At 40.5% G+C, this 12739-nt stretch overlaps 1 protein-coding gene across 4 annotated transcripts in view; it reads right to left on the minus strand.

Annotated features, from left to right (window-relative positions):
- Positions 1-2726: 2726 nt before the first annotated feature.
- Positions 2727-12739, minus strand: part of PAX3 (paired box 3) — an 80257-nt gene continuing 70244 nt past the window's right edge. For all 4 annotated transcript variants that reach the window (XM_054385707.1, XM_054385708.1, XM_054385705.1 and 1 more), the window contains 2 exons: positions 3269-3515; positions 2727-2761 (listed from right to left, as the gene is read on the minus strand). In XM_054385707.1, coding sequence (XP_054241682.1) covers positions 2727-2761; positions 3269-3515 — 282 coding nt within the window. The remainder of the gene's footprint in view (positions 2762-3268; positions 3516-12739) is intronic.

The following is a 12739-nucleotide window of genomic DNA, read 5'->3' on the forward strand; positions in this document are numbered from 1 at the left end:
TAAAACAAAACTAGAATGCACATAGAAATATAGGTTGAAAGAGATTCAAGGTGATTACATCCCCCCACAAAACAGTGAGGAAATTAAACATCCACCACACCTAGTGTGAAGTAAAAACTTCCTCACACACTGAAGTGACACTAACACGTGACCCATTCCTTTTGAAGGGTCTTCTTCATGTTTTAGTCAGCTCCTGTGCAAGTGTGTTAAAAAATTCTTGAGGCTTCTAAGGAAAAATAAAAAAAAAAAAAAAAAACCCAAAAACAAAAACCAAACAAACAAAACAAAAGACTCCGATAATTCAGGACAGATACTGCCAGGCAGTGTCCATAAACGATTACAAAGTTCCCACGTTGTATAAAGCTGTCCCATTTGCCCTACTTGTGCAGGTTTTATGGCTATATTGGGGAGTTTTTAACTGCACAGCAAAGGTTCTTTTCTCTCACTGGGAAGATGTACTATGGTACCAATAGCACAGCTGAAATATGAAAATTAAATAGCTCATTAATAAGGAGCTCCAGGTGGCACATCAGCAGCAGAATCATAGAATAATAGAATAATTTTGGCTAGAAAAGATCTTCAAGATCATTAAATCCAGCCATTATCTAACTCTGCCAATTCTGGTGCTAAACCATGTTCTTGAGCACCACATTCATGTGTCTTTTAAACACCTCCAGGGATGAGAACCCAACCACCTCCCTGGGAAGCCTGTTTCAGTGTTTGATAACCCTTTCAGTGAAGAAGTTTCTTCTAATATCCAATTGAAACCACCCCTGGTGCAATTTGAGGCCATTTCCTTCAATCCTATGAATTGTTACTAGGAAGAAGAGACTGACCCCCACCTCAACACAACCTCCTTTCAAGGATTACAGAAAGAGAGCCTCCTTGTCTCCAGACTAAACAACCCCAGTTCTCTCAGCCACTTCTCACCAGCCCTGTTCTCCAGACCCTCCTCCCCCTTTGTTGCCCTTCTCTGGACCCACTCCAACACCTCAATGTCTTTCATGTAATGAGGGCAATTTTCTTGTAATAGGTTGGGTATGGGGGCTGCACAAGACTTCAGCAGCCCTGGGACAATGCACAGAACACACTCACATCACAAGTACAGTTTGCATTGAAGATAACATGGTTTATTTCTTCATGATATTCAGATTAAAATGTATCAATGTATTTAGCACAATACAACATTTTAGGACAAAATCATCAGTGCTTTGCAAGTCTTCATAATGTTTAATCATTATAAATAGTAAATATTTACTGAGCTTTTTACATGTTTTTTTCTTTTCTTTTTTTGTTGATTTTTTTATTGCTTGGGAGTTTTTTCTTGGCTTTTTTTTGCATGTTTATGTTTTGTTGTTGGTTTGGGGGTTTTGTTGGGTTTTTTTACAACACGTGTGTTGTTGTAGAGGCTGCAACACAAAGATAATATTTCATTTCTCCATCACCCTTAAGACCAATGTGTGACCTAACCTCTGTACTGAACCTAGACTAACTCACTACTTCATAGTCCTTAACACTAAAAGGAATGTATTTGTGTTCTGCCTCCCTCCTTGTTCTAAGAATAGAGAGAAATAAATAATGCCACCTTCCATCTTCCTCTCAACATCACAAAACACAAATTTATTGACATTCTAGAATGTCACAATGCAAACTTCTTGTAAACCTTGGTTCCTAGAATTATATTTTTTCTATATTGGGTATCACTGTATAATTTAAACAAATGTGTCAAATACAGGTCCTGTACATCACTAAAACCCAAAATGTAAACGTCATCTTTTCTTCCTACCCTTTCCTGAACATGACCTTTAAATCAGGACTAACAAGCTGGAGTGTAGTCATCCAGCAGATCACAATATTTTCCTGTTTTGCCATCAGGAATTCTGCACTGCAAAAATAAAAGTACCTGCAAAAATATAGTTCTGATTCTATCTCTAAGACTTTGGATGATCCCAAAGCCTGGGTGAGGTACACAGTATTGCACATTGCTAGGCAGTTGGGAAAAATCAGCCGTGTTGTTGGAGGTATTCTCCTCTCATGTTTGTTCAAAAAGGTACAACAGACTAGGAAAACCACAGACAAAAAGGAAAAACCTGCTTTTTGTGGTACACAAGATCTTGTTGTTTTCATAAAGCAAAGCTTGTAAGTGACATTTATTGACAAGATGATTACGAATGCACAGTAAGGTAACCAGTCAGTTGCTCTGGAAGTCTTTTGCACTCATCCTAGCTTCCTATGGACTGTGGCATTGCCTCTTGGGGACAGTTTCCAGTGTGTAAACCAGAAGGAGTTTCTCCCGCCCTTGCTGCAGAAACTGAGCGGTTTTGAAGTTGGAGTGAAGTCAGCACTGGCTGTCAGATGAGTCAGAGTAGGCAGAGCTCAACTGCTCCAAGTTTCAGAATGTTCCATTTGTCCCAATCAATGCACATTAATTTCAACAACAAAAACTGGAATGTTTTGCTAGGCAGCACAATTAAATGCTGCTCTCTTTTGTATAGCCTGCTACAATGAACCATGGTGCATTTATTTATTCATTATTGCTTTTGGCCTTTGTCTTCTATGTAGCTTTGTCCAGCCTTCAAAAGTCAGCTAAAAGCTATGACTGGAGAGAACACAACAAGCCTGCTTCTCTCAGTGGGACTGCAGTGTGTTGAGAAGATCCCTCGTATCAAAGCCTTGGAGTGAGACCGGAAAACAAGACCAGCTTTAGCTTGAAGTGGACAGTTCATTTATGCAATATCTGGCTTCAGATAATGAAAGGCACCTGCAAAAAAGCAAGAGAAGCTTTTTAAGTCATGCTGTGACAAGCTCACAGCATGGGGCCATGCCAACTACAGGTTGACATTGTCATATTTAATACTGATATATCAAAGGAAAGGGACTAATATTTTTATTCCTAGGACAAGTTTGACAAAACTCAATGTATCTGGGATTATACACTGTAATGATTCTTGAGCTGACCTCATTAAGAACATGTGTTTCTAATAGCAGAATGCCAGTGGTTATTTCATTTTGGACAACCCTTATGTTTTACCTAATGGCAATCAGGTTTCATGTCTCAACAATTAATAACATCAAGATGTTGTTGACATCACTTAAGAAAATAATTATGCAGCAGAAATCTTGCTTGAACAACCAGCTATCTCCACTCAGTTTCAGAGAAAAGGAGAAGTCAGCCCTTAGGAGCTCTGCTCATAATGCTCTTTGCTACAGACGGAAAGTTCAGACGGGTGATGAAGACACAGAGCACAGTAAAGGTCTCAGTACTCACTTTGTCCGTACTGCCCATACTGGTAGCCTGTGACAGGGTCCATGCTGTAACCTGTGGTGCTGTAGGTCGGTGGGCAGTAGGACTGGGATGTTGGCAGGCTGTCTAAACTCTTCATGTGATCTAACCGCTGGCTGCAGCTGGCTGAGACAGTGGTGGTGGGCTCCAGGCCCCCAGTTAAAGGGGACAAGGCATAATCAGTTTGGGGTTGGTGAGGCACACCACCATGGTTAGTCAGGAGGCCCATTACCTAAAATAAAAGGTAGAATAAAAGAAATCATTTAAATATGAGAAGGACTGTATTGCTTACATAGCTACAGGACTTCTCAAGTCCATCATCTGATTTCCTAAAACAGGCAAACTTAATGACATTCAAACTATGCTTTGAGTGCCTCATCCAAAGAGGAAATCGAATCTAGTTGCATTATCCACCAAAGTAAAAACTAACAACCAATGAAAAACAATCATAGAATCATAGTATGGTTTGAGTTGGAGGGGACCTTAGAGATTATCTAGTTAATCTGATGCCAAGGGCAAATACCGAAAAATCAGTTTTAAAACTATGATTTTAGAGTGTCTGATCCTATGTCCCAGCTGGGATCTCTGCAGACATTTATTCTTTGAGGAATCAATTGTAAGAGCATAACAAGAAGCTCTTCAACCATATGATCTTGCATTAACTAAACAGAGAGAAAACCCATGACAAAGCTCACACAGTATTTCCCCCCCAAAACAGCAGTCATTAAAATGAAATTAATTTGGAGCAGACCACAATACTTCCACTATTGATGGAAGTAACAAAGAATCCCAGCACCCAGAACACCCTGAACATGTGGAGCAGTTAGAGTAGCCACAACCTGTGCTGCTGCAATCCCTGTCTGCTGGCCTGTGAAGAAACGGAAAAGTGCTGGTCCTAACACCAGTTCTCAACTTCATACTCAGAGTTAGAGAACACAACAGAAATGGTTAGGCATTCCAGTATGGCTTCAAGTTAGCTGTGACTCCCTTAATAAGTTTCTAGTACATGAACAGTTATGAAATCAGATCAGTTAACAGATTACTGGAAAGTATGTGCTGTCCTAATAAAAGCACAGCCCTCTGGATCATAATTACCAACAGAAGAGCAAAAAAAAGTTTGAAAAGCACTTGTACTTTCAAGCTGGAGCTAAGGAAGCTACAGAGAGAAGTTCCTGCTGTACAAAAAGCCCTCACACTGCAGGTTGGTGTGTTTGCTCTCCTGGCACATCTCTGGAGCAATTTGAGAATAAGCACGACAGAGAATTGCTTACTTCTGCTGCAATGTTGCACTTCAAAGCCTGAGAAGGAGTCTGTGGCTTGTAACAGATGGGTGACGTACAGCTTCTGACAAAACAGTGTATTCTGATCATCTACAGGTTGCTAGTCCTCCAAAAAAAAGGCACTACAAATATCTGACGTGCTATTTGATAAGCATTTTGCTATTTGTAAGCACTTCTTACCATAAACCAACAAGATATTATTACAAATGGAGTCCATTTGGTAAAGAATAAATCAATGCTCATGAACATGTCTGGCTCCTACAGATCTGATGCTCCTTCCTGAACTGCATTTGTTTTCCATTGCAAAGGGAAAGGGATCATTATTGTAGGGAGCTTGTGGTCCCAGCCCTGAGTTTTGTTTCTTAAATAAATGAATCAAGACCCAGGGATCATGATTGAAGGAGTAAGGAAGATCTATCCAGGTCTTAGACGTCTCATCAGACATGCACAGAGTACTTCAGAAAGACCCACCAAATATCTGCCTCAGGAACACAAAACATTTCTGCATCAGATGCTCTCAAGATATCCCACTGAAACCACAAATGCTGAGGAAGAAGTTCAGTTATTACTTAGGACACTAGAATGCTCACTTCTGTTTCACCAAGCTCAAAACCAAGAGTTTAACTGATGGTGTTCACTGAATGTTCCACAAATTAAAGCATTCATGCAAAATGAAGCTTAAAAGGATACCCAAAGCCTTCCTTTAGTTGCTTTTCAGTTATAAACACAAAAGAGGAATTTGTTTGGATCCAGGCTGTAAGATATTTACTATTTACTTCAAACAACTTTTGCAGTGCACAAAATCTATTAAGAGAATTTGATGTTAATAAAACACAACTTAGAAAATCTCTGGAATCACCACAGGCTAAAAACTCATTTAATTTACACAGCATTTTGTTCCCTAAAACCTGAAAAAAATGGGCTCAATTTTTTTTTTCTAAGGACTGGTTCCTGAAAAGTATTGACATTTCTAAAGACTATTTTAATGAATTTTTCTATTTTAGGAATGACAAAAGTTTTGCTTGTACCTTTGGAAAATTATACAATCCTGAAAATCCTGTGTCCTCAATGACCTGACATTGCCTCAGTGCAATGCAGTATCAGAACCTGTGTCTACTTAGGCTGTGTTAACTCCTGTCCTTTAAGGCTAACAGAGTCCAAAGAGAAAGATCCACAAAACCAGAGTTTAACATAACTATTCCTGTTGGAAATTGTCACTCTGGGAAAGATTTCTGCTTGCGGGAGTGTGAGAGTTTGACGAGACATTAAAGCACACATGGTTGATCAGAAGTAAGTGCAGAAGTAAGTAAGTAAGTAAGTAGGGAATCTTCCCTTCCCACAGAGCACCTCTGTAAACCCAACATTTACAGGCCTTTGCCATGGTGTTACAAGTTCAAGAGCAGGGAGAATGGGCTGGGCTTGCATGGCCCTCTCGCATACTTGCTTGAGTTGGACAAACAGCTGCTTGATTTGAACAACTACCTACTGTAGTCAGCACTGGCAAGGTCACACCCTTAGTACTGTGCTCAGTTTTGGGGCCCTCACTACAAGAAGGACATTGAAGTGCCAGAGTAGGTCCAGAGAAGGACAACAAAGATGGTGAAGCATCTGGAGCACAATTCTCATGATGAGTGGCCTGGAGAAAAGGAAGCTCAAGGGAGACCTTCTCCTTCTCTACAATTCCCTGAAAAGAGGTGGGGTTCAGTCTTTGCAGTAACGATGTGATAGGACAAGAGGAAATAGCCTCAGGTTGCACTGAGAGAGGTTTAGGTTGAGTATTAGAAGAAAGTTCTTCACTGAAAGGGTTATCAAACACTGGAACATGCCTCCCAGGGACACAGTTGAATCCCCATCCCTAGAGGTGTTTCAAAGACACAGAGACATGGTGCTCGAAGTCATGGTTTAGTACCAGACTTGGTAGAGTTAGATAGTGGTTGGATTTGATGATCTTAACAGGCTGTGAGGTCTCCTTCTCTGGAGAGATTCTAAACCTGCCTGGACATTGCAATCCTGGGCAACCTGCTTTGGGTGACCCTGCTTTAGCAGGGGGGTTGGACTAGATGATCTCCAGAGGTCACTTCCAATCCCTACCATGCTGGGATTCTGTGCTTTTTAATAAGTGCATGTGCACCTAAGTAAACTGTTTGGAGCATAGGCACTTGGAAACAGACCTGAGAGCACTCTGTTGCTGATGTGGAGAAAGCTGAAGTCAGAACAGAGACCATATTTTCAGAAATATCTTCTTCAGAGGCCTTTGGAATCATCCTGCAGTTGATTAGTATCTAAATAATTAGATTTTTGGTTATGTCTGTTTTGAAAGCTATAAGGGAAGTAGCCTCAGGGCAGCAGCTTTTTGTGCAATGAGGGCCATGACCTTATCACCTATGCAAGGAGCTACAGGAAGGGCATGGCTGACTTTCACCTAATCTATTAAAAAGCCATCGATGGGCCAAGTCTGCACAATGCTCAGCACTCTCAGCTTCACGATATAAAAGAGACACACCACTGTCTGGCCTTTGCAGGTCAGATCTGCTGCTGGCATGAAGCAGTATAGTTCTAAATGACTGAACAGACCTGATTGTTTTAGGAAGAAAATAAATTTATAAAACCACTAATCTAGTTGACTTACTGGGAAATATGTGTTTCCTTCCAAATTACTTTGGGAAAGACAAAGCAGTGTCAGTCTTGCTGACTTGGATCCCAAAGGAGCTGAAATTAAAATCGAGAGGTGATTTAACACCTAGAACTAAATGCTGCTGTAACTGTTCTGTTTGTTTTAGAAAAGAACTCCTATAACTGAAAAAAAAAAAGGGGGGAGGGGGGGCCTGTGAGGATTTGGGCTACATGTATTTTGTTCCGAGATTCACAAAACACAAAGCAGACATGTTGACACATGGCCTTTGAGCCTATACTATATATGACAATCTATATAATTGACATAGTGAGGCCACATCTGGAGTTCTGGGTCCAGTTCTGGGCTCCCTAGTTCAAGAGAGACAAGGAACAATCGGAGAGAGTCCAGTGGAGGCTACAAAGACGATGAGGGGACTGGAGCATCTCTCTGACAAAAGTAGGCTGAGACACCTGGGGCTGTTTAGCCTGGAGAAGACTGAGGGGAATCTTCTCAATGCTTATCAGTATCTATGGGGTGGGAGGGCAAGAGGGTGAAGCCAGACACTTTCCAGGGGTGTCCAGTGACAAAACAAGGGGTGACAGGCACAAACTACAACACAAGAAGCTTCACCTAAACATGAGGAGAAACTTCTTTCCTGTGAGGGTGCTGGAGTCCTGGACCAGTCTTTCCAAAGAGGTTGTGCAGTCTCCTTCACTGGAGAGATTCCAAACCTGCCTGGATGTTGTATTGCTGGGCAATCCGCTCTGGGTGACCCTGCTTTAGCAGAGGGGGTCGGACTGGATGATTTCCAGAGGTCCTTTCTAACACCCACCCTGATGGGATGCTAGGATTCTGTGGTAAAGCAGTACTGTTCCATCAGAAAACAAAGGTGCAATTAGAAATAAGCAAAGAAAACACTGATCTGTAACAAACAAACTCTACGGAAGACAGCACAATCAGAGCAATCCAAAATATTCACAGGGATGAACCCCTTGGTGGGGGAGGGGGTGTCAGCACATGAGCTGAGGATGTGATCCAGAAAGAGGAATTGAACAATGAAAGCCTTTAAGATCATGTACCCAACATCTGAGCCATTATCAGCTATTGGAAAACACTTCTATTTTCAACAAAATGAAGGCCATTAAACTGAGGCAAAGTTTCTTCTGCTTAAACAAAACACAGTGTCTGCCAAGGTGGTTGGCATCCGAGGGTGTAGGACCCACCATCGGCACAATCAAATTCTCATATGTTTTAATTCATTTACGCATGCCTGCATTTAATATGCTTTGTGACCATGCCTGCAATTAATATGATTTACGAGAGAAGAACATGTGTGATATTTTTTGGGTACAGTGATACTTCTTTTTTATTTTTATCCCCCTCCTGTGAATGAAAGATTTAATGAAACAGCTCAAGGAAAAGCACTGGCAGTTAACGTATTAAGTTGAACTGACAGAATCATGAGTAAACTTTAGTCGAGTTAATGATATCCTCTTATCTGACCCTGACACATTTTCAGCATGTAATTTACAGAAGCTCTGTCCAGGGAATCTTGACAAATGCTCCCAACGATGTCAGAGCAATGTTCCATTCTAATGGAAAACAGATGTGGGTCAGATACTCTCATTCATCACCAACACTGAACATTTCCAACTCCTCCTGAGATGAATGGCATTACCTGCTGGTAACTCTTTTCACTGGAGAAAAATCTCTCAAAACCAAAATATCACACCAGAAAGAACACAAAAAGGGTGGTTAGAGTGCATTAGAATGGGAGATTTTAGTAGAGTAATTAAAATTAATCAGCTATACAGATCTCAAACCACAGTGCTGATTCATCTTACATATATGAATATTTCTGCTGAATATATGAAGAAACCCAACAAAGCATTTCCATGCCAAATGGCAAACACTGGGAAGCACATATTTGGGTAATGGAAACAGGAGCAAATACACTGACTTTGAGCATTTGATGATCTGCATGCTCATCTCAAATGAGACCTCATACTGATTTTGCACTACCAGACAGCAGCAGTAGCCTCACTGAAATTACAGAAGGTGCACTGGTGTACAGTTAAGGCACTTAAGAGGATTACTTGATTCTTCATGAACTATATTTTGATCTACAGGAGATTACTGATCAGTACAATGTCACAGTCTGTCTGAAACTCATGTCTTTTTTCAGGTGCTAGATCATGGAGTGACGGGACTGGGTAACATTACCAAGATAATTCAAAAAGATAATTCTGTAGCTCCTGGTGGTAAGGAAAAGCTTCAAAAACATCAAGATTATTTAAAAGGTAAAACAAAGCACAAAGATGAACATATAAAGAAAGCTGCCTAGCAGGAAGGCACCCAGAGGTGTTGGTTGACAGCCAGCTGAATATGAGCCAGCTGAATATGCGCTCAGATGGCCAAAAAGGTCAACAACATCTTCGCCTGTGTCAGGAATAGTGTGACCAGCAGGACCAGGGCAGAGATCATTCCTCAGTGCTGTGAGGCTGTATCTCAAATGCTGGGTTCAGTTTTGGACCCTCACTACAAGAAGGACATTGAGGTGCTTGAGCTGGTCCAGAGAATGGCAACAAAGCTGGTGAAGGTTCTAGAGCACTAGACTGGTGAGGAGTGGCTGAAGGAACTGGGGTTGTTTAGCCTGGAGAAAAGGAGGCTGAAGGGAGACCTCCCTCTACAAAAAAAGGAAGTTGGAGCAAGGCGATCGGTCTCTTCTGCCAGGTAGATGATTTAATGGTGTCTTGGTAGTGTTGGGTTGATGGTTAGACTCCATCATCTTAAAGGTCTAAATCATTCTGATTCTGTATATTCACAAATTTATATGAGGAATATAGTGAATACATAAAATTAAACACCTTAAAACCTTCTCAGGCAGTCTCAGAGATCATAGGCTCATGAGTTTTAAACTTGGATATGTCAGTGTTGCTTATAACAATTCATACCAAGCCTAGATTTAATACAAAGCTGCTTTCTGCTTGTGAGCTCTTATCCTCCCAAATTCTGCTCAACAAAAAACACAGAAGAAGGGTTCTGGTCGTCATGAAAACCAGACCAGCTGTCACTAGCTGGGCTCTCTCACACCTTCCCTCCAAACTGGGATAACATGGGTTTTTGTTCTGGCAGATAGTCAGGGGATAAGATCCACCAAGCTTTCATAGCAGGACTCTCACCAAAAAAGCTATCCACAAATGTGGGGAGCAGGGGGGAAAGATGATGGACAATAACAACTGGAGGAATCCAAACAGTAAGGAAGGGTTTATTCATGAGGCTTCTATTAATCTGTACACTGGGGCCTCTGTCATTAGGCTAATTGGCATTGGGAACAAATAAACTTCTTTTTTTTTTGCTATTTTGACCATAGGAAGCCACTTTGCCTTCTGACTCAGCACTCAGTCTTGCTTTTATAAGAAAAGGATAACCATTACTGGTATCCTGGCAAAAATGAAGGTAAAAATAAAACAGTTCTCTCTAAGGAGGTAAGAAACGTTGAAGAAAATCGAGCCCAATAAAGAAGATCTGCTCTTCCTGATTCCACTGCAATCTATGCTTTTCACTGACTCATGCTTTTTTTTTTCAATCTAAAATGTAAAGGACCTCCGTGAACCATCTCTGATGACTCATGACAAAGCCCTTATTCGTTGATCAGTCCTTAATTGAATAAATATGCAAGTATTCAAATTCCTGTTGATATTTCTGTTTTATAAACTCTAATTATTTAATGAAGTTCATGAATTCATTCCAAGCTTCTGCTCTCTGAAGGACTGACTCATACTTTCACTAAACAAGTGGTTTAAACTGGACTTCTACATGGAGCAAAAAAATATCTTAAGGACCGCAGTGACAGTGACTACTCACCCTGCACACATTCTAAATGGTACAGATTACTACAGAGGAAGATAAACCTTTTTTAAAGTGAAGAAAACCAAGAAATTAATGTTTTATATATATTGTGTAATTTTTCTGTACCAAAATAGTGTGGCCAGTAGGACTAGAGAGGCTATTGTTCCCTTGTTCTCAGATAATGGGTTCAATTTGGGACCACTCATTATAAGAAGGACATTGAAGTGCAGGAGCAGAGAAACAAAGCAGGTGAAGAGTCTGAAGAACAAGTCTCATGAGGAGCAGCTGAAGGAACTGGGATTGTTCAGCCTAGAGTGGAGGCTCAGAGAAGACCTTCTCATTCTCTCCAACTCCCTGAAAAGAGTTTGGAGCAAGGTGGGACAGCGGTTTGTTATCCCAAATAGCAAGCCATAGGCTGAGAGGAAAAATGGCCTCAAGGTGTAACAAGGGAGATTTAGCTTGGTCATTAGGACAATTAGAACAATTTCTTCCTGGAAAACATTGCCAAGCCCTGAAAGTGGAATTCCAGGGAAGTGGTTGAATCGTCATCCCTAGAAGGGATGCTGAGGGACACATTTTATTGGTGGACTCAGTAGTGTTGGGTTAATGGTTGGACTCAATGATCTTCAAGTTCTTTTCCAGCCTAGATAATTCTATTATTTAACTCTTAGATTTTTCTGTTTAAGTTGTGGGGTTTTTTTAATTCTATTTTCTAAACATTTATTCTCCTGATGTTACACACAATTGGCTTCTGTTTCCAGAGAAGTTCACAGCTTTTTGTATCTCCATGTAAGATTTGTACGCTCTAAGAGGGGGTCAGGGGTTTTATGGCTGTAGCCTCACTCACCTGCTCCAACCTTTCAGGCATGTCAGGGATGGATGGGGAAGAACACCCACAGAGAGAAGTTAAGGCGAACATTCAAAATGTATGATCACCGATTTATTATTCTTGTGGTATTAATCTATTTTAGATGTTGTGTAACCTATATATTTATAATATTTAAAATACCACAATATTTTAAAAAATAAATAATAAATATTATTATTCTGGCACAATAACAATTATAAAATTCGGATCCCAAAACCAGACAAACAAACAATTTTTTTTTATCATTAAAAAAAAGTAAATAAATAAACTTGTGTCCATGGCAATAACACCATGTGAATTAACTTTATTCTTCATCAAGGAGTCCCTGACCTCTGTCTGACATTCCTGGATCACTAATCAAAGAGCTCTCAAAGCCAAGTTCAGTGTGACAAAGATCATGAGCTTCTCACTGGTGTGGGACTGGGATCCAAATGGGATGTTTCTGTGGGCAACTGCTTGAAAAAAAGTATAAGAAAAAGTATAATAAATTATTAGTTACTTTTCTTTCCTCTCCTGTCCCATTTAATGAGGGAATGCAAGATTGTAGCCAGTGGTTCCTGCGTTTCCCTTAAAATCAGAGTTCACAAGACAATATGAACATATCTAACTGATTCGACAGCTGCCATCAGCTCCATACTTCAGGTTAATGAAAACCAAGTGCTCTCAGAGACTTAAGAGAAGCCAATTGCCCAAGATCTCTCTCAGCAAAGAGTTACAGGATAATTCTTAAACTCAGGCAGTGAAATGTTTTGACAGGAGAAGAAAGAAACCTTGAAACAGCTTGCATCTCTACTACTGTTCACAGAAAAGATTGGAATTTTCTTATCAAGATTCCTCCTGAG

Source organism: Indicator indicator, chromosome 13 (genome assembly GCF_027791375.1).
Source record: "Indicator indicator isolate 239-I01 chromosome 13, UM_Iind_1.1, whole genome shotgun sequence".
NCBI lineage: Eukaryota > Metazoa > Chordata > Aves > Piciformes > Indicatoridae > Indicator > Indicator indicator.